The sequence below is a fragment of the Musa acuminata genome, chromosome BXJ1-8 (genome assembly GCF_036884655.1).
Source record: "Musa acuminata AAA Group cultivar baxijiao chromosome BXJ1-8, Cavendish_Baxijiao_AAA, whole genome shotgun sequence".
Classification (NCBI taxonomy): domain Eukaryota; kingdom Viridiplantae; phylum Streptophyta; class Magnoliopsida; order Zingiberales; family Musaceae; genus Musa; species Musa acuminata.
In genome coordinates this window covers 7,095,039-7,114,472 of record NC_088334.1, presented here as the reverse complement: position 1 = coordinate 7,114,472, position 19,434 = coordinate 7,095,039, and the positions used below count along the sequence as shown (strand labels likewise).

General features: G+C 39.3%; 2 protein-coding genes and 1 long non-coding RNA gene across 16 annotated transcripts; 2 read left to right on the top strand and 1 right to left on the bottom strand.

Annotated features, from left to right (window-relative positions):
- The first annotated feature begins 3,069 nt into the window (after positions 1-3,069).
- LOC135587320 (uncharacterized) lies at positions 3,070-9,028 on the top strand. 13 transcript variants are annotated; one of them, XR_010475834.1, is made up of 6 exons: positions 3,070-3,203; positions 3,374-4,719; positions 5,582-5,947; positions 6,044-6,162; positions 7,773-7,898; positions 8,897-9,028. It is a non-coding gene; the product is annotated as an uncharacterized LOC135587320 (long non-coding RNA). The 13 variants fall into 13 exon arrangements; XR_010475833.1 differs by lacking the exon at positions 8,897-9,028 and adding an exon at positions 7,999-8,114; XR_010475840.1 differs by lacking the exon at positions 8,897-9,028 and having other exon boundaries at positions 3,071-3,203; positions 3,374-3,495; positions 4,441-4,719; positions 7,773-8,114.
- On the bottom strand, positions 8,486-10,664 carry LOC103993406 (probable beta-1,4-xylosyltransferase GT43A). Of its 2 annotated transcripts, none has more exons than XM_009413465.3 (3): positions 9,579-10,663; positions 9,118-9,385; positions 8,486-9,013 (listed from the first exon to the last, which is right to left on the bottom strand). In XM_009413465.3, the coding sequence occupies exons 1-3, from the start codon at positions 10,184-10,186 to the stop codon at positions 8,873-8,875; spliced, it is 1,017 nt and encodes a 338-aa protein (XP_009411740.2). In that variant the 5' UTR covers positions 10,187-10,663; the 3' UTR covers positions 8,486-8,872. The 2 variants fall into 2 exon arrangements, with proteins under 2 accessions (XP_009411740.2, XP_064934648.1); XM_065078576.1 differs by having other exon boundaries at positions 8,871-9,013; positions 9,110-9,385; positions 9,579-10,664.
- A 5,820-nt stretch (positions 10,665-16,484) lies between these two features.
- On the top strand, positions 16,485-17,373 carry LOC135588944 (LOB domain-containing protein 1-like). The gene is made up of 2 exons (XM_065081277.1): positions 16,485-16,778; positions 16,871-17,373. Exons 1-2 carry the CDS (start codon positions 16,518-16,520, stop codon positions 17,222-17,224), a joined length of 615 nt encoding a protein of 204 aa, XP_064937349.1. The 5' UTR covers positions 16,485-16,517; the 3' UTR covers positions 17,225-17,373.
- Positions 17,374-19,434: the final 2,061 nt, after the last annotated feature.

Here is a 19,434-nt window from a genome sequence, read left to right as displayed (position 1 = left end):
TTAAGAGAGTATTTACTACAAGGGTTAAATTAAATTAATTTGAGGATTGTGAATGCTTAGTTTGGGAGTTAACGTTTGATGGAGTCTAATCTATGGTTGGAGAACTGAATGGAATTTATCTCCACATGGAACTAAAAGATTTGATTGACTAATCCAAGTGGTATCTTTAACATTGTGAAAAGAGAAAGTTAATTCGTGGTAATACTTTTCTTTTAATGATTAATTATTTAAGGGTTATCATGATATATCGAAGAAGACATTCTAAAGTGAGAAATAATCATACACATTTTAATGATTTAGATAGGTAAAAGGAATATTTAGAGCAAAAGATCAAGCAGAAGATTAATTATATTGGTGGAAGTAAGATTGACTCCTTGTTAAGTGGGTTTTAATTGGATTTGATTGGTCAACGAATTATGTAACATGTATTATCTAACCTTAAAATGTGATGCATATTAAATTGATTTAACTAAAAATAAATAAGATAATGCTATAAATACAGGCCCGTTGGAACTATTTGAGGTTCCTCAAGAAGGTTTATTAGAGTCAAAAATAACAAAAGTCCACGTATGTTTTTTTACCGCAAAGAATTTGGGGTTTAAAGGCTTTAAAGAAACTATTATAAATTGATAGTCTCAAGTCAACATATAGATCACACTTTGACTTTTTGATAGTCTTGTCGCTGTTGACGAACTCCATTAGGAGTCTCTATTCACTTTACATGTAACATTAACTGTGACTCTTATCAAATAGTTATTGTGCCTTGAAATTTTGATGTTTTCATTTGACTAAGTTAGAAGGATTTTTCTTTTTCTTTTTTAAATCCTATATCAGTCATTTTGAAATTAAAGTTTGAGTGGCATAAAATAATATTTTTAATATTTAAATATATTATTATACATTTTAAATACTTTAATATATTATTATATGTTATGTATGCCCTTATCAATCATTTTAATAGTGGTTTTGAGCTTTTGTATAATTATATTTTTATGTTTATATTTTTGTCATTTTTTTCTTATCTAATATTTATAACAAACTAAGGATGAAAATTATATTTATTGCTTGATTGTTTGAGAGTCATAAGCCATCTATCCTTTCTAAGAATGCCTCCCTACACTTGAAGGGAATAATCTCAAAGAGGAATCTCTTCAACATTGGAAAAAGTTAGCTCTTGACCTTGTAAAAATGATTAGTTTGTTGGTAAATGGTTTACTACTGAGTCTATGCAAGTGACTGAAAAAAATGTGGTTAATGATGCTTATTAAAACCTAAAGTTCTTTGCGGACTAGAGGTCAGTAGTGGACACAAAGATTATGAGTGTGTGATCAAACCAAGATATGTAATATCGTACCGTATCGGTGTTTTGAGATTGGCTTGGTATGGTACTGTACCGACGTATCGAGTGGTACACCAGGACGTACCGAACGGTATACCAGGATGTATCGAATAATTTTATATATTTTTATTATTATTATAGTATTGTAACATTGCTATAGTGTAATACTGTAGCACTGTAGCGGTACCGGATCGTCCGCGTATCAATATGCTGTTGGACCAATACATACCGTCCGTATTGGGTGGTACCATTCGGTACTACATACCATGGATCAAACTACTATAAATGTATTTTTGTCTTTCATTTTTGTTTGCTATTTGTTTGTGATATTGCTTAATTACACAGTGTTAATTATCATGTTAATTGCATGATCTCGATCTATGAATTTTAATCGATTATTTCTCTATTCGGCTATCCATTAAAGTGGCTAATATATTTGAAATTTGTATTGAATGAATGAGATTGTAAACTCTTAGTCAGTGTGATTTGAGCATTAAGTGGTAGTGTAATATGTAACCAAGAAAATCCATTAACTTTGAAGAGTTGTTAGTACCACCATTACTTCTTCCGCACTCACTGATTCATGAACTGATGCATCCCACTAAACAAAGAATAAAAAATGTTCATTATTAGGTGGAGAAGTATGCATTTAAGTTACTAGAGAAAACCCAATAATTGTGCTTAATGTTAATCTCATTCTTCTCGTTGTAGTGGTCAAAAAGAGATCAGTCTGTATAGATATCTTATGTGTTTTTCTGAATTATTTTAGTTGTTTTAATATATTTAGAGAGAACGAGTATTATTTTCTTTCTAATGTACAATAGGCTTAGAACTTGAATTTAAATTAATTAAAAATATTTTTTAATATTTTTTATTATATAATAGATATTTAAAAAATTATTTCATAGATGAGAACCTAGAATATCGATTGGTTAAAGATTCTGTTCATTATTTTTATCAATTTTCATAACTTTCATTTGAATATATTTTTAAAAAAATCGAATAGTTTTGATAAATTTGCTTATAGGGCTTTTACTTTCTTTAAAATATGATATTATCTTTGCCTCCGTTGCACTGGTCATTATCCCTAGCTATCCCCATTTATCTCTTGCTTGCTATTCGCAACTCCCACCCTTAGGTTATTATATTTTTTTTATCGTTATCGATAATAACCAATGCGTCCTCGCTCTCGGCCCTCTTTTTCCTCACCTATGGGCACACACCCTTGCCTTTGCTCAGGTTGCAACCTCCTCATTCATTGTCTATAACTATGTGCTCTTACCCCTGATTCATGAACTGTAGCCTTCATCCTTTGTTTATTATTCTTGTCTTATTCTCTTCTATTATTGTTAACGATAATCCCATATATCCTCGCCTATGGTCTCCTCTTTCCTCACTCATAATCATGTTTTTTCGCCCTCGCTACTGGTTCATGACATTTTCTTTTCGTTTATCACTCAATAATGAAATAGAGAAAGGGCGAGACAATAATGTAAAGCGAAAGCAATGGTCGATAGTGGGAGGGGTAATATTATTATTTTTAAAAAAATATTATGCAAGGATTTTTGAAAAAAAAAAGTTTTGTAAATTTTTTTAAAAATTGGTCGCTAACTTTGGACTTTTTAAAAAATAAAAGTTCTTTCTGGGACTTTATACCTTTTCCCGCGTGGGAAGAAGGCAGCCGTTTGATACGAATAGATGGCTTCATATGATCACCGTCAGATGGTACGATCCGACGGCCTGGATAGAAGCCCTAGCCGGAGCCCGAAACCTGTTTGATGATGGGCGAGATGACGGCCTTGCCCCAAAACCGTCTTTCTCCTCCCGGCTGCTGGCAGTCGGTGCCCCAGTCGAGCATCATCCGGTGAGATCTCTCTGCCCGTCCTTCTGATCCCTTGGTAATTGTTAGTTGTTCTGAGATCAAACATGACCATTGTATTAGAATCGTCTTTCGATGTTAGATATTGGTGTAGCAGTTTTGTGTGTTTGTTACGATGAATTGCTCAACGATCTGTTCTTTGTTTCTTCAATTAGGTTCCAGGATGTTGTGTCTTGGAGGATCTTGCGGTCTTCTTTCTTTACCCCCGCATTCTTCTCATGTTGTCTACTGCATCATTCTTGTGCTGGTCATTCCCATCCCAACTATTGTGGCTAATGTTGGTGATAGTCTTGAAACTCTCCATAGTTCCATTATTTGCATTCTGTGATAGTTTTTATATCGAAGTGTGAGGACAAAACAATCTCTTTTTTTCTTTTTAAAATTTAGTATACTTTTGAACCTTCATGCTTATCTCAGGAAGCTTTGCCTCTGCTTTCAGCTGCAAGGTATTTTGAATGACTTTTGCTTTGTGGCTTTGTCCTGGAGGCATATATTGAAGATTTCAGGGGGATATCATGTCCTGAGTTATCTTCTGGTTGACTTAGGATATCATACTACCTTACATATTTAAATAAATATGACTGCATAATATCATTTTGTTTTTTGATATGGTGTGGGTCTGGAATAGTATGGATTATATCAGACACAGATCTGATAATGAATAGATATTGCTTAAGTTTGTTTTGATTCGCAGCAGGTAGGTTTATAGCACGTTTTTTAACCTGTTATACATGAGACCGAAGTAGGAGATATAATAGATAAGTACTTGTGTTGATAGTTTGATAGTATAGACTCGTACAGACTTTAAAGGATTTTTGTTTGGATAGTATAAATAATATAGATGTGTATGAACTTGAAAGGAGTATCTCGACCATGCCATGTAGACCTCTTGTTGTTTTACATGTTATTTTTTAAACTATAGCCTTAGAGGTGGTTAGACACAAATAAAAAGAGGAGGAAGAAGAAGAATACCTTGAGGGGTCAAACTAAATACGACAAAGAACAGCTTTTTTGACCAATTTGGAAGGGGAGACTAAGGCAAAATTGCATATATATATATATATATATATATATATATATATATATATATATATATATATATATATATATATATATATATATCAAACATTAAAACTTTAGTAATTCCACATCATTCATTTGTTGTGTGTCAGTTTGTTTATGTGATTGACTCCCTCTGACTTTTTACTCCTCATCTCAGTAGGGGTTTCCATATTTGAAAGACACCTTGTTTGTTCACAGTTATGGAAGATGACTGACTCATCATATTGAACTGGATTTTAGGATGACTGCTGTGAGTTTATGTATACTATTTTATTAGTACTAGGATTATATCACTGATCACTGCTTTGATGTTCACTTATAATATCTTGTTTCTGTTGTGGCAATTCTTCGACATCAAACATAATTTGTATCTGGATCAATTTTAGAGGTATCTTCACTACCAAAGGAGGGACACATACCGGTTGAGCAACCACGGATTGTAAGCTCTCTCCATTTCATCTATTTTCTGGTAACTTCTATGCATGATATAGTTGTAAAACTGCTGCTATTAGATTCACATCAATGGGGTCTATCCACAAAAGAATGGATCATATTCTCTTTAATAACTTGTTTCAATATACAACAATTAGAAAAAAAAGAAGAATATTGTCTCAAGATACAAAATAGTCGATCTTCAAGTGCCTTAGGTTGGTAAATTATGTTAAAATAAAGGATCTTCTTGTTATATCGGGATGAACTTTAGTAACTTACACCTTATGTTGGACAACATTGTTGAAGCAATCATTGCTCCAGGCATCTACTGAGTAGGTTTGTTATTGAACATTGTTTTTATCATCTTAACCTTAGTATTTGCAAAAATTAAGTTTTTTGTAGGGGGCCCATATAAAAAGAAATGGGCCTATGAATTGAAAATTGATGTGATGTTTTGTGTCTTCTTGGCTCTCAAATCAAAATAAATTTAATTATGGTTCATCTGGTTCTTCTCTTTTCTTGTATCTATGCTTTGTCTTATCAAGTTTTGTCACAGTATTGTATTGGTAACTTAATAATGTCTTATGAGGTTATCTTGGTAGCCAATTCAAATTACATAGTTCAGTTGTAGTTGATTTCTTATTGAATCCATAATCTAGAATTATGTATAGTGTATATATACTATCTTGTGATTTCTATTTTTGCTAGCTGCTATATAAAATATAATATGTTGACTCCTTATCGTGTTTCTGATTTTACACCAGTGTACATGTTAGAACTCTACTAGTTTGTAATAGTTGGTGATGCCTCCTGAAAGAGCATTTTTTACTGTTGTATTGCTTTAATGTCTCCTCGTTATTTTGCTTTAGTTGATTCACAGCCAACCATGGAAGAAACTATCCTACTAGGTGATGACCTTATGCTGGGGCTTCCTTCACCTATCATTCCCCCTGAGATTGCATCTCATGTTCTTGAAGGTGTTGACTTATGTGATGGAGTTTTAAGGAATCTTTTCTTATTAAAGTGATAGCGGATCATCTCATATGACTCTATAGTGGCGAGTACCAGGGGCCATCTTGTCTCCAAAGAACTATGATTGCTATCAAGTCAGTGATCTTTATTTTGGAAATAAAAGGGAAAGTCATTTAGTAAATGCCTTCGGCTTGAAAATCAACAATATCGAGCCATTTTGCCAAGATGAGATTGTCTTGTATCAACAGTGTGCTGAGAAAAGGGTCAGTCACATTTATGTATTTTTGTGTTTTACGGAAATTGGACTGGTTTTTGCAACTTTCTACTTGACTTGTCAATTTGGATTGAAATGCTAACAGGATAAGTAGTTAAGACAGAGGCTCTTACATAGTGAGCATAAGTTGGGGTTGTCCATGCCCTTTACTGCAGCAAAGGAAAGAGCTGCTGAACTCCAATTGGAGGTTACATCTTTGGAAAGGTGCAATCTTTTCCCTTTTATTGTCTTGTGATACTTGGTGGTCAACAACCTTATGGAGAATGGAAAAATGAAAAGACCTTTTTATTGTGTCACTCATGTAGGTTCTCATGGAACATTTATGTTATCACAATCAATTAAGTAGCCAGAATTGCATCTGTTGTATCTACAAAAAAATGTGGATTGACATTTTATCTACTCTACCCTTTGTTTTGCTTGTCCAACCTTTTGGATTAATCTGATATGAGCCAAAGGAAGGCAAAACTATGTGACCCTTTCTTTTCTTTACTGACCTATTATGTATTCAGTCAAAGTGCACATTCTTGATTAGTAACTGCTTATATTTAGGAAAACAATGTCCTTGTGTCTGCTCAGTGTATCTTAGAGTTGGAAATCCTATGCTCTTCTTTAGGCACATGATTCTTGCAAGTGGAATTGAAATCATGGAAGGATTTCACCGGCGCTGGAGTTTGCATGGATGTCTTGAGGATCCTAAGTACTCATGTTTTCTTACAATTTATGAATTCTCTTTATTAAGATACGTTTCATATGATTTGACATCACAATTATATGAAGTTCATCTACCATTCGTATGTGTGTGTGTGTTTGACATGTATAATGTCATGTTACTCTATCTTATGTGATGTTATCAGAATATAAAACAATATAAAATGTAAAAACCAGTGATTTAAAAAGCGCTAGGCGCCAAAATGCGCTAAGGTCTAAAAACGCCCGAGGCGCTAAGCGCTCGCCCGAGCGAAACGAGATGCTAAAATATAAAAATATAATTAATAAATATAATTATTTAAAATTAATAATTTCAAATAAACCTAATAATATTAACAGTATACAGTATACTGTTAACGGTATACTGTTAACGGTATATAAAAGGAGAAGAAGGAAGAGTGTAAGGGGGTGCTAACTAAGAAAAGAGGAAGCATTAGCGAGAGCCGGAGCGGGAGTGTAAGGAGGCAGCGACAGCGGGAGCGGGAATGTAAGGAGGCAGCGGCAGCAGCAACGAGCAGGGTTAGGGTTAGGGTTAGGCAGCGACAGCTGATATCGGTTTTAGTTGGTTCGATTGAACCAACTAACCATCGAAGATCGAACCTGACCTAGAATCCTGGTTCGGTTGCCTGGTTTAACCCAGGCGCTTGCCCGAAACGCCCAACGCCTGGGCTCGGGCGAGCTCCCAGGCGATGCCTCTTTGAAGCGTGCTGCTTGGAAGTTTAGTGAGGCGCTCGGGCCTCGCCTCGCCTCGCCTCGCCTCGCCCGAGCGCCTAGGCGAGCGCCTGAGCGCTTTTTTAAATCACTGGTAAAAACCTTTGAGAATCAGGAGTTCAGTTTAACATCATTGTCTCAGTTGACATCAAATATCTAATACTTAATGAGTTCCAAAGTTGTTTGACTTGTGGGTATGTACGATTCTTGGGATTGGATGCGAAGGGAATAGGTTACCACCTTGGAAACAAATACAATTCTATGCTCCTGCAAGTTTGTAGATTTGATTAGACTTAAGTTTTCTAAACCTGATAGTCATCTGTATCAGAACCAAAGCTCTATTTACTCTTTGTTTTTTGCTATTGTTTGATTTCAGACTTTTTTTTAACGTGCAGATTGGAAGCTTTAAACTGGGGAATTGTGAAAAGGAAACCTGGCAACATCCAAGGAGAGCCTAAAGGAGATGCAGTTAGGAAGAAATGGATTTTTCGGTAGATTTGTTTGTGTTCTTGTGATTTCTGGTAAGTAGGCCTCCAAGTGCATGTTAGTCTGCTTTTTGACTTTCTATATACAAAACTCTTTAGAACTGTTCTCACTGTGCTTTTCATTTTGAACTTGTAGAGCAATGGTTTGCTTTGGCGTAATTTTTTTGACCCTTTTTATTTTTGCTTAGAATATGTTCTAGTTGCAACTAATTGAGGTATTGTACCAAAATAAAACCATAATGGTTGATGCTAGTTATTGCTGCTTTTCTGAGAACTAGGTTTCATACTTGACGTTGTGATCTTTTCTAAATGTTCAGCGTTATATGATGATTGAAGATCTGTTTTTTTGGAGAATAGAAATTTAATTGTATCCTTCCTCTTCGAGTCTTTGTAGGCAAGAGTTGACTTGTTGATGCTTATCAACAAGTCAACATGGTATGGACGTATAGAAAAGGAGATCTATAGATATTGTGATTATCTTAATTTTTCAACAATTGTATGGACATGAATGTAGATGTAGAAGAGTACAGTATAGTTACAATAATGTAATAAATCCCAAATCCAATGTTGTGATTGAGTGTAATATTTAAAATGCACTGAGAAAGATTAAATAAATAAAAACTAACATAGGAGGCCAACATGACTTTTCTTCAATTATTCAAGAGGCAGTTTCAGTAAAATATATAATCTTCTTCAATCATCTTCTATTGCATTATTGCTATAAGGCAATTCTTGGATCACATACTAACTTAGATTTCCTTCCCCTATACATGCCTTGAACTTGCAATAAATAATATATATCTGACACCAGTCAACAAGCAATAAATTCCCACCCGGTCTGTTTTCTCTCTCTTTCTCTCTCTCTCTCTTACTCTATAACAGCGCAACGCCAGGAACTTGCAATAAATAATATTGCTTGGAAGATGACTGATACCCTCAATCAAAATAGAAGATGATTAAAAGAAAAGGGCAAAGTAAAAATGGGTGGTCTCTATGGTTCTCATTTACCTTTACCTTGGATTTTGGAAGGGCAGAGGGATGACCCTTGGTCTGTAAGGATGCCACAGCATGATCTTGGAGCAATCAGCAGGAATGCCTTTCAACTTGATATCATCTTCTCGTATTACCTTTTGGACAAACTTCATTGAGTCCTGCAGTTGCAATCACCAGAAATATATCAATGGTTTAGAATTTAGAGAGATGGTGAGACAATGAAATGACATAAAGCTCATCAAGTAACTATCAACATGCTAACTTGCGATGTGTCGGGCACCGATGTGGGGCGGCCCCATCTCTCAGGATCCCACAGAATCGTACTATTGAACGCGAAGGCTGATATGTCGATCTGTAGAGGTTTCCCCTTCATGTCGGCATCGGTCATCGGACTCCTAACAGTGGCTTTGTCATTGCTCGAGTCCTTGAAGAGCCATCCCACGACCTTGGAAGAGCTGCAAACCGGCCTATCCACCACCACTCTCCTCCTGTTCGCCGATGCCGTCGCCAATGGCCAAGTCCCAAAAACCCTGCATTTGTTGATCAGAAGAGCTTTAACTACGGGGAGGGAAATGTCAAGAGAAGCATTTCGATGTAGCACAGGAGGAGGATCTCAGCTAATGCTGCAAACTCCTTTCGATACCAAACTGCATTCGGGTGTTCTTGAAGTCAACAAAATGAGGACACAAGGCAGAGGAGATGCAGATGTGAGAGAACGCATACTTAATCTGTCTGATCTCTTCGAAGAATTCGAGATCGTAGACGTTGGATGCGTCTGCGAAGTGAACGACCCCGGCAAGCCGGTGATACTCCACATGATTCAGCGCCACGTTCCTCTGGTGATCGGCCTCCGCTGCTGGATCAGTAAAGTTCTTCTCGAACGTCAGGTGCCTGTACATGACGCCGGTCTTCCTCAGCATCTCGGCCGTCACGGGGGCTGCGGCGCGGGCTTGGACAACGATCCAGAGCAGCGGCGGGGGCACCAGCTTCAAGGTGCAGGCCAGTCTCCTCAAGAATGCCTCTTGCAGCCTGTCGTCGGAGCGAGTCGTCGTTATGATGATCAGTTGCCGATCCAAATGCGGCTCAGGAGATTCTCCCACTGGAATCTCAGCCATTATGCTCCGGTTGGCGATGCCAGGGTCGGCGAGCCTCTCCAAGGCAGGCACGGGCTTCGTCGGCCGGTCAGAGGAGCCAATGCGGCCGGAGAAGATGGAGGCGGTGCTCGCGGGGGCAAAGCCGGTGAAGAAGCCCATCACGAAGCACAAGGCGAAGTGGATGAGGGCCTTCTTCCACAGCTGGATCCTCTTCCTCGGTCGGTCGAACGAGCCCATGTTCCGTTCCTCTTAAGGATTTGGCTCAAAGAGGAGGCGGCAAAGAGGGGACAACCGCGACGGGGAACAGATAGAGAGAGTTCTACTACTTAATAATGGGGGCGGAGTTGAAGGGGGAAGGTTGCGGTTGGTGACAGTTTTAAAAGCGCGGGAGCACAACGGTCGAATTGGCTAAGGCTTGCTGTGCGGTGGTGATGATGCCTTTTGGTTGAGCTATCATTATTAGTCACCCACTTCATCTCACTTCTGTTCCTCAATAGAGAAGCTGTCTCTGCTTTCCTTTGCTGCAGTGCATGAAGTCATTTCTTGAAGCTAAAGAAAGTATAAAGGCCAAGGGAAGCAGCAAATTTGCTGGTGGGATGTGAAGGCACCACCTAATTTGTGATCTTTTGTTTGAAGCAAGCAAGCCAACCCATTCAATTTAATGCTGCTTAACCTCAATTTCTATGTGCCACTTGTTGCAGGACAACAACAGAAGAGAAACCAATGCATGGGTTTGTGTTTGCAAACAAACAACTCTCTCCCTTGTAGTATAGTTAGCACCAGAGTGTCACACAGCACAGGAGGAGTAATGTAATTGTGGACTGGTAGAAATGGAGAGTGTTGAAGCCATGAGATCGGTACTTGTTCGGACTGATGACATGGTCATCTCCTCTTTTCTAAATGAAGCTTAGCTCACATCTAATATAACTATGTGCACTCCATCATTTTGTGATCATACACAGAGAAATGATATAGCTTTCATGAATCCATGCAACTCTTTGAGAACATCCTTTGTCACGATCATGAAGCTTTGCTTCTGACTTTGTTTGCTATGGTATGGAATAGTAGGTGGAAGCTACTCCACTTAATATTTTGTATGTTATTGTTTATGAATATAATATTTATCATATTCGATGAGAGGTTGAGAGAACAATATAATATTTATCATATTTTTTATAATAAAAATATTTTTTTAATAAAGTTTTTTTAATATAAGGACAATTAGTACCTAAAATATTACTTTGGTGGTGATATACTCACTTATCGGGTTGAGAGCTCGAAATTTCATCCGATATAATTTACACCTAAAATCGGACCGGTGATGAAGTTGGATACAAAACTTTATATATAGATATAATATTTGAGAGTAAGTGTACCTATCAATCTATAAGAATCCGTATCTTTTTCTACCTATACTTTTTGACCAACTCGTTGTAGTGTTTTGGCCACTACTTTGTTTCTCTCAAACGATATTCTTTTTCTTACTTGCTTAGATAAATTGGAAGAAGATAGATATTATAATCGCTCGTAAATTGATAAGTTTTAAATTATTTTATAAAAAACTAGTACTTAAAATATTACTTTGGTAGTGATATACTCACTCATCGGGTTGAGCACTCGAAATCTTATCCAATATAACTTATACCTAAAATCGAATCGATGATGAAGTTGGATACATAACTTTATATATAAATATAATATTTTAATATAAGTGTATCTATCAATCTAGAAGAATCCATATCTTAGTCTACCTTTATTTTTTTACCAACTTGTTGTAATGTTCTTTAAGGACACTCTTTCCCTTAGGATTTTTTCTATTTATTTTTTTTCTTATTTTTATAAAAAAAGTTTATTATTTTTAAAGATAGAAAAAAGAAAAAGAAAAAGAAAGAAAAGAGAAGGATAGATACATTCATGCATAGGGGATCCATGTATGAATGTATTCACTGAAGATAAGATTTCCTCAAATAGAAGATAAGATTTTTCCAACTATACGAGGAAATCTCTCTATTATGTTTATTATGTTGAAGAAAATCCTTCCTCCTAATCTAATCTGTATAAATAGGAGAGGGAATAGGTTAATATATTTAAGCTAAAGCTATTTCATTTCTATAATAAAGCTTCTTCAATTATTGTTCTTATCTTCTATTATTTTTATCATAGTATCATATAGCAAGAAATGGAGGTTGTCTCAAAAGACAGTTTATGACTTTTATTGCAAAAACAAGCATTGCAATGATTAACAGTGTTATTGATTTTCAAGATAGGAAGAGAATAACGAGAAAGTAATTTTTGCTGGATAAAAGGGGAGGGATAACCAAGATGACGATGCCATACATCAACTGGAGCTGCGACTGAAGAGTGAACAGTAGGAAGGGTAATTTACGAAGCGGATGGTCACTCATAAATGTTGTCTTTGTTCTGGCCCTGGACCTACCCCCGTGCTCAAATCCTTAACAAGAAAAAAGTTAGGGAAGAATTCAATTGAAGTATTATTTTGTTTACAGAATTGAGAAACGGAAATGAGGTTTTTTTTAATGGTAGGTGCACACAAAACATCATCGAGTGTAAAAGTTGTGGTAAGTGAACTAAGCGTTGAGGAACCAGAATGAGTAATAGGAATTCTTTTACCATCATCGATGATGATATCTTCATTTTCGTCATAGTTGTTGTGGATGGACAAGTTTTGAAGATCAGAGGTGATGTGATGAGAGGCGCCCGAGTCCACAATCCAATTGGGTTGGGTAGGAGTTGGAGTAGCCATGAAATTCGCCTGAGGCTACTGTGATGGAGCAGGGAGTCTAGGGCGAGACTGACAGACTTTCGCGGAGTGTCCGACTTTATCACATAGTTGGCAAACGACTCGTTGGTGGCTTGTGAAGTTAGGATGCGATGGCTGAAAGTTACCACCTTGATATGGAAGGGGGGTTTAGTCTGGGCCCTATATGGAAGGGGGGTTTACTCTGGACAAGTTTTGAAGATCAGAGGTGATGTGATGAGAGGCGCCCGAGTCCACAATCCAATTGGGTTGGGTAGGAGTTGGAGTAGCAATGAAATTCGCCTGAGGCTACTGTGATGGAGCAGGGAGTCTAGGGCGAGACCGACAGACTTTCGCGGAGTGTCCGACTTTATCACATAGTTGGCAAACGACTCGTTGGTGGCTTGTGAAGTTAGGATGCGATGGCTGAAAGTTACCACCTTGATATGGAAGGGGGGTTTAGTTTGGGCCCTATAGGGCTAGGAGGCAACTTAGCCAAATCGTTATTGACGTGCTTATTGTACTGGTTGCTCTTCCTCTTGGATTTTTGATTGACCTGAGTTGTAATAGGTGGTCCAGGCAACCTATCATCACGCTTCAAGTATGTCTCATAGTCGATCAACTTATCATAAAGTTCTTCGAATGATATTGGTGAGTCGCGTGCCCGAAGTGCTGCTGTCAGTTCTTTGTACTCGCCTCCTAGGCCATTGAGGGTATGGATTAGGACTTCTTCATCACTGAGAGAATGACCTATCAAAGCTAAATCATCGATGATAACTTTGATATGTTGTAGATAATCAGCAATAGTACTTCCCTCTTGTTTCATTTTCATCAGATTGGAGAGAAGTCCGAGCATGCGAGTACACGAGCGATTTGCCAAAGTTGTTTGTAACTTGCACCACGCTTCTGTAGCAGTCATACATGAGGATATCAACGGGGTAATGGATCCAGCAACGGAAGCTTGAATAGCTTGGAGGATGAGGCGATCTTGACGTAACCATAGTTTATGGGCTGGATTTGGCACTGGACTGGGTTCATCTGGGATGTTGATCATTTCAGGTGGACACTGGAGAGAGCCATCAACGTAACCTAGGAGTTCATAGCCAAATAGAAGATTAAAAAGTTGTGCTCGCCAAGATGCATAGTTGCCGCCTTTGGATAATTTGAAGGGAATAAGTGCTGCAGCATTGATGGTGATAAGACTTTGAGAAGTGTTTAGAATCCCTGCAGAAATAGGGACAGGAATATCGAAAGAGGAAAATGAAGACATACCAGGTATTTTGTGGCGGTTTAAGTGATCTTTACAAAAGATGTAAAGATATAGGAGGGATGGAGGAGGAGAAAAGTAGATCGATGCGCTGCAAAGGAGGCTGCAGCGATAGTGCAGAGGAGGCTGCAGCGATGCACTGCAGAGGAGGCTGCAGCGATGCACTACAGAGGAGGCTGCAATGATGCACTGTAGAGGAGGCTGCAACGGTGAGCAAGAAATCTGCAGCGATTAGGTGAAAAGAAAGAAAAAAAAAATCTACAGTAGTTACAGTTGTAGAGAAATTGCTGCGGCAGAGGGAAGCGGCTGCAGATGGAAGTTGTAAAAACTGCAATCGTTCCTATTGCCGCAGGAAGGCAGTGATGGTTGTGGCGGTAAGGATGGCGACAGCAGCACTTCTTGCTCGAGTGAGATGTGGGAACGAGGAGGAGAGGTCGCTGGCCGAGGAATAGTTGCAAGTACGACGACCACCACGGTAATGTAGGCGAGGTTCTTGTGAGGGTAGGAGGTGGCCGCGACACCGGAGGAGAGGTAAGTAGCAGCACTACCCTTTCCAACTGAACAGAAAAGAGAAGGCTTCGACAGAGCTGCCTACATCCGCAAGGAAGAAGGCTATGATACCATGATAAAAATTAAACAAAGAATATAGAAAAACGAGAATTAGTTTGGTCCAAAACCAATGACCTTGATTGATGCATCAATTGCCTTTTTCAAGCTTAGACTGAGTTGGATCGGATATTCCACCTCAAAGTGTCTCTCCTCCTCTTCGTCGTAAGAGTATCAAGGTATCACGAAACCTCATCGACGAAGTCCACAGTGGTATGATGGCCAAGTTGGCTTTGATGGAGAAGTGCCGTCCAACCTTCCAGGTTGACAATCAGCAAACGATAGCGAGAGAGAGAGAGAGAGAGAGAGTTCTCTCGGCATCATCATCAATACGCCATCCTGTCTGAATGAAGGAACCGAAGAGAGAGACAGGTGCTGCGAAACAAAGAAAGCGCAGGGAGAAATAGAAAGATGGAGAAAAGCTTCGCATGTCTGCAGCAGTATTGGGAGAATATCATCTCCATCGCTTCCCAATCCATTTCCGGGACCGACCGAGCTAGTGGGAACTTGCCAAGATCCCAGCAACAGTGACTGCCGTGTGGGCCTGCGTGGATTTGATGTGGACTATTATTGAAAGGTTGAAGAAGTAAGAGTGGGACCGATCAGATATGACCGTCTTCGATGAACTCATGATTTCGATATCTTTAAAAATGCAAGATGAGAATATTTTAGATATCTTGGAAGAAGATAGATATTATAATCCGATAAGTTGTAAGGTATTTTATAAGAAAAATATCATCTAAAAATTTAAAGAAATCCTCATTTTTTCGTCTAACTGGAGATATATAACACTTTGATTAGTCTTGTATTAACAATTAATTTATAATGATATATCGATTTAAGATTAACGAAGTTGATAGATCAATTATCTCATTAAGTAAGATCAAAATAATTGATAACAAAATTAATTAAAAATTGAAATAATCTAAAATTAATTACAAATCTCTCTCCTTCTTTGTGTGTTTGATACAGAGAACAACACTCTTTACTAATGCTGAAACCGTAGGAAAATTTCTTGTACCCATAAAAAATGAGACATTAATTAGCTATAAGGTGGGAAAACTCGTACAGCACATCTCCCATCACACACTACAAAAACACAGCAAATAAAGACTTCCTCCAACCTCAACAATGAACGGAGGCTCTGATAGATGCGGGTTTCCATGGAAGGTTGCTTTCTTGTGCGCCGCGTGCATGCGGCACCAGCTTCACTCGCACCCCACACACTGCTGGAAACTTGCGGCAGACGACGACGACGACACGACCCATTCCAAGTCTCCGCTTCGTGAAGGCCCGCAAGTATTTGGAAGCGCAACGTTTTCAGCACTGCAACGACGATGGCACAATCAATTCAGACGGGCTAATTGGTCCATCGGTCGATGCCGCCGCCGCTGCTTAGTCTTCCACATTGCACACAGTTCATTTCGTGGCCCTTCGGTTGGGGAATGGAATGTTCTACCTTTCAAGGCTATGTATGACCTGCTGTTAGAACAAAGTACTTGGAAAGTAGGGGATGACCGATTCTGCTCATGCATGGAAGCTGTGTTTGAGGTGATCGATTCTGCTCGTTGATGAGGATGCATCCGTGTGCACAAAGTTCTCATTTTGATTTAAGGATCACTTTTTCTCATGTCAAAATCAATAGTAAAAAATTGACGAGGCTCCATCGATACATTATTGGATATAAAAGGCTATTTCCGATACTTGAACTGACATCTCGGATTCACATCCACCGTATCGGTCGAGTCATATTTCTACTGAGACGACACAGCAGACCGGGATCTGACGCAAATGTTCTAACCTGCTGACGTCATATCTGTCAGCAATGGCGTCGTAGTCTCCCCCTCCCTATATATCTCCTCTGCGGGGCAAGAACGAGCCACCATCTCCATTCAAGAGTCCATATTATTCTCTCCTCCCTCTTTCCACCTCCTGCCATGGACTCCAGCGACACAACCACCACCGGCTTCCATCACGTTCCTTCCTCCCCAGCATCTTCTCCCATCTCATCACCTCCGTGCCTCCCCGCCACTCCGACGACAGTAGTCATCCACAGCCCCTGTGCCGCCTGCAAGATCCTCCGCCGGCGATGCGCCGACAACTGCGTTCTCGCGCCTTATTTCCCGCCGACAGAGCCGCTCAAGTTCACCACCGCGCATCGCGTGTTCGGTGCCAGCAACATCATCAAACTGTTGCAGGTAAACTGCCTCCGTTAAGTCTTCCCCACAAAGTTTGTTTCTGTTTTTATATATATGTCCTACCGCACTTCAATTGGATTCGACACTCTCAGGATCTCCCGGAAAACCAGAGGGCGGACGCCGTGAGCAGCATGGTGTACGAGGCGAAGGCGCGGATCCGAGATCCGGTGTACGGGTGCACTGGTGCCGTATGCCAGCTTCAGAAGCAGGTGGATGAGCTCCAAGCGCAGCTGGCACGGGCGAAAGCCGAGCTCACCAACCTGCAAGCCCAGCACGGGAACCTGCTCGCATTAATCTGCATGGAAATGGCTCGAACGCAGCAAGACTGCACGCCTCAGTCCGTCGATGACGCCCTCGCTGCCAGCCCTTGCATGTTTCAGAGCGATGCTGACTTCCTCGATGAGATCAGCCAGGGCTTAGTTTGGGATGAACCCCACTGGCTATGATTCACGGTTCTGAAACCCATGTACACTGCTGATTAATAATCCGGTCGTCTGATGATGAGAGATAGATGATTTGTATTTGCATTACTTTTAGCGATGAACGATTACTGTTTCTCTCTAAAGAATAAGATTCTCTGCAGCAATTATGTTGATGCGATTTGGACTAAATCCATATTCTAGACCAGTGGAACAATCTGGAAAGGCTAGCTTCGTGTGCTTGACATTATAAGCTTAGATGCACAGAATTCCATGAAAGAGGAAAGTTGCATGCAACACAATTATAATCTCCTCACCGAGTAGAATTTGATGCTTACGAACTCGGAAGAGTCCTCTTCCTATAACTTGGGGTGGAAATTCTAAGCTTGTAGTCCATATCTTTATCACCACGCAATGATCCAGCAGTTGGGAGCAAGCAATAATCCATCAAGAAAAGTTGGTACTTGGCCACAGAATAACTTCTTCGTCTTTTTAGTCACTATTGGAGTCGTAATTCTATACCTTTTAGGTTAGTTGATTTGCCACCTCTAAGGATGCCACCATGCGTCATGTGTACGAGTCTAAGTCTTGTAGACCTACCGTGTCAGCATCACGCAAAACTCCATTGACGAAGCTTGAAGCTGGATATCATACTGCGATTCCACAAAATGCTTGACTAGAGATCACAGAATCATCTTAGATCAACCAGTGCCAAAACCTAAAGTGGTTAACAATACGAGTCCTCACCATTAGATAACAATATAAATTCTAGAATATGAACTGTTTGCATGTAATATGGTCACCGCATGCAGATAATATGACTCCGAGTGGTCATAAATTCAATGTATACACAGGAAAAACTGAAGAGTGGTATACTTCAAACTTAGGGTCTCAAGTCTACCAACTTTCTTCTTTTTCCTCTTGTGAAACCTACGACTTAGGGTTTGATGGTAACGAGAGAGAACAAAAGTCAGATAACCCAGTGGAGAAGGTGGGCAGAGAAGACTGCCTTCAAGCACTGTCTTAACTATTAGATAGTCATATACTTTTTACAGTTCAAATGTGGATTTTAAATGGCATGTCTTATCTATTTGTAGTAGCATTTCATTATGGTTTTTCTTTGTTCATATCCGAAATAATGTTGTGAAATGAGTTCTATTTCAGTTTGCCTTTCTTACATATGTTCTAATCACTGGACTCGAGGTATATTAATTAGCATAGTAGTATGTGGGTCACTCAGCCAAGATACAGGAGCTGCATCTTCCATTATCTGCGCATGCTAACGTCTCATAACATACATTGCAGATTGCAAGGATTGATGCTGCTAATCCATCCAAAACTCGAGATTTTTTAGGATGATAAATCCTTGCAGGTGCCTTCCTTTCATTTTGCTATCTATCTATCTATCTGTCAAACTTGGATATGGGAAACATGCCTTCAGAAACATATGTGAAAAGTTGCAGGTTATGATCTGCACCACTTAAAAATGAGTTGAACACTGAAGAAACATGAAATTTGTGGTACACATGATGTGTGGCACTGACTGTTTCAGGTACCAAATCTTGTGCTATCAATCATACTGATAAGTAGATGTGAAAGGAAGTATAAGCAGAAGCTGATAATTAAGAAAGGGTTAGCAGAAGAGAGAGTATGAAAACAACAAGATGAAGTCTGCTTACTGTGTGGGGTACCTATTTGTCTCAGAAAGTTCCTCATCACACAGTCTCTCCAAGCTGCATGGGGCCCTTCAGCAATTGATATGCATGTCACTTTGTGGAGCAGTTCTAACCTGTGGAAAATGGCAGGTTCCTTTCTCACTCTGGAGAGTGGTTTCAGATGCGATCAAGGATGCCTCAGGCTGCGCTTTGCATCCACACCCAACCCTTGCTTTCTCACTTGGAGGATGAAGCAGCAGAGTTCAGTCTTGATGCTGTTGCTGGATAAGTCCCCATAGAGATGTTTGCTTCCTTCTTCTTTAAGTAGAAGGCTTCTTCTTCTTCTTCTTCTTCTTCTTCAGATCAGCAGCAGTATTTCTCCGATACTGCTTACTCTGCTGCTGAGAAAATATCATGAAGCTTCAAGAAGCATCATGGCTCTCAAGTTAAAAGTGAGGGGTAGGAGTCTAGAAAGTGATAGTAGTTCGGCTGGAATTCAAAGATCCCATTGAATTGGCAATACAATACCAACTAAATAGCATCCTTCAAAGGCAACTCCACCTGCGCTACTCACGAATGAGA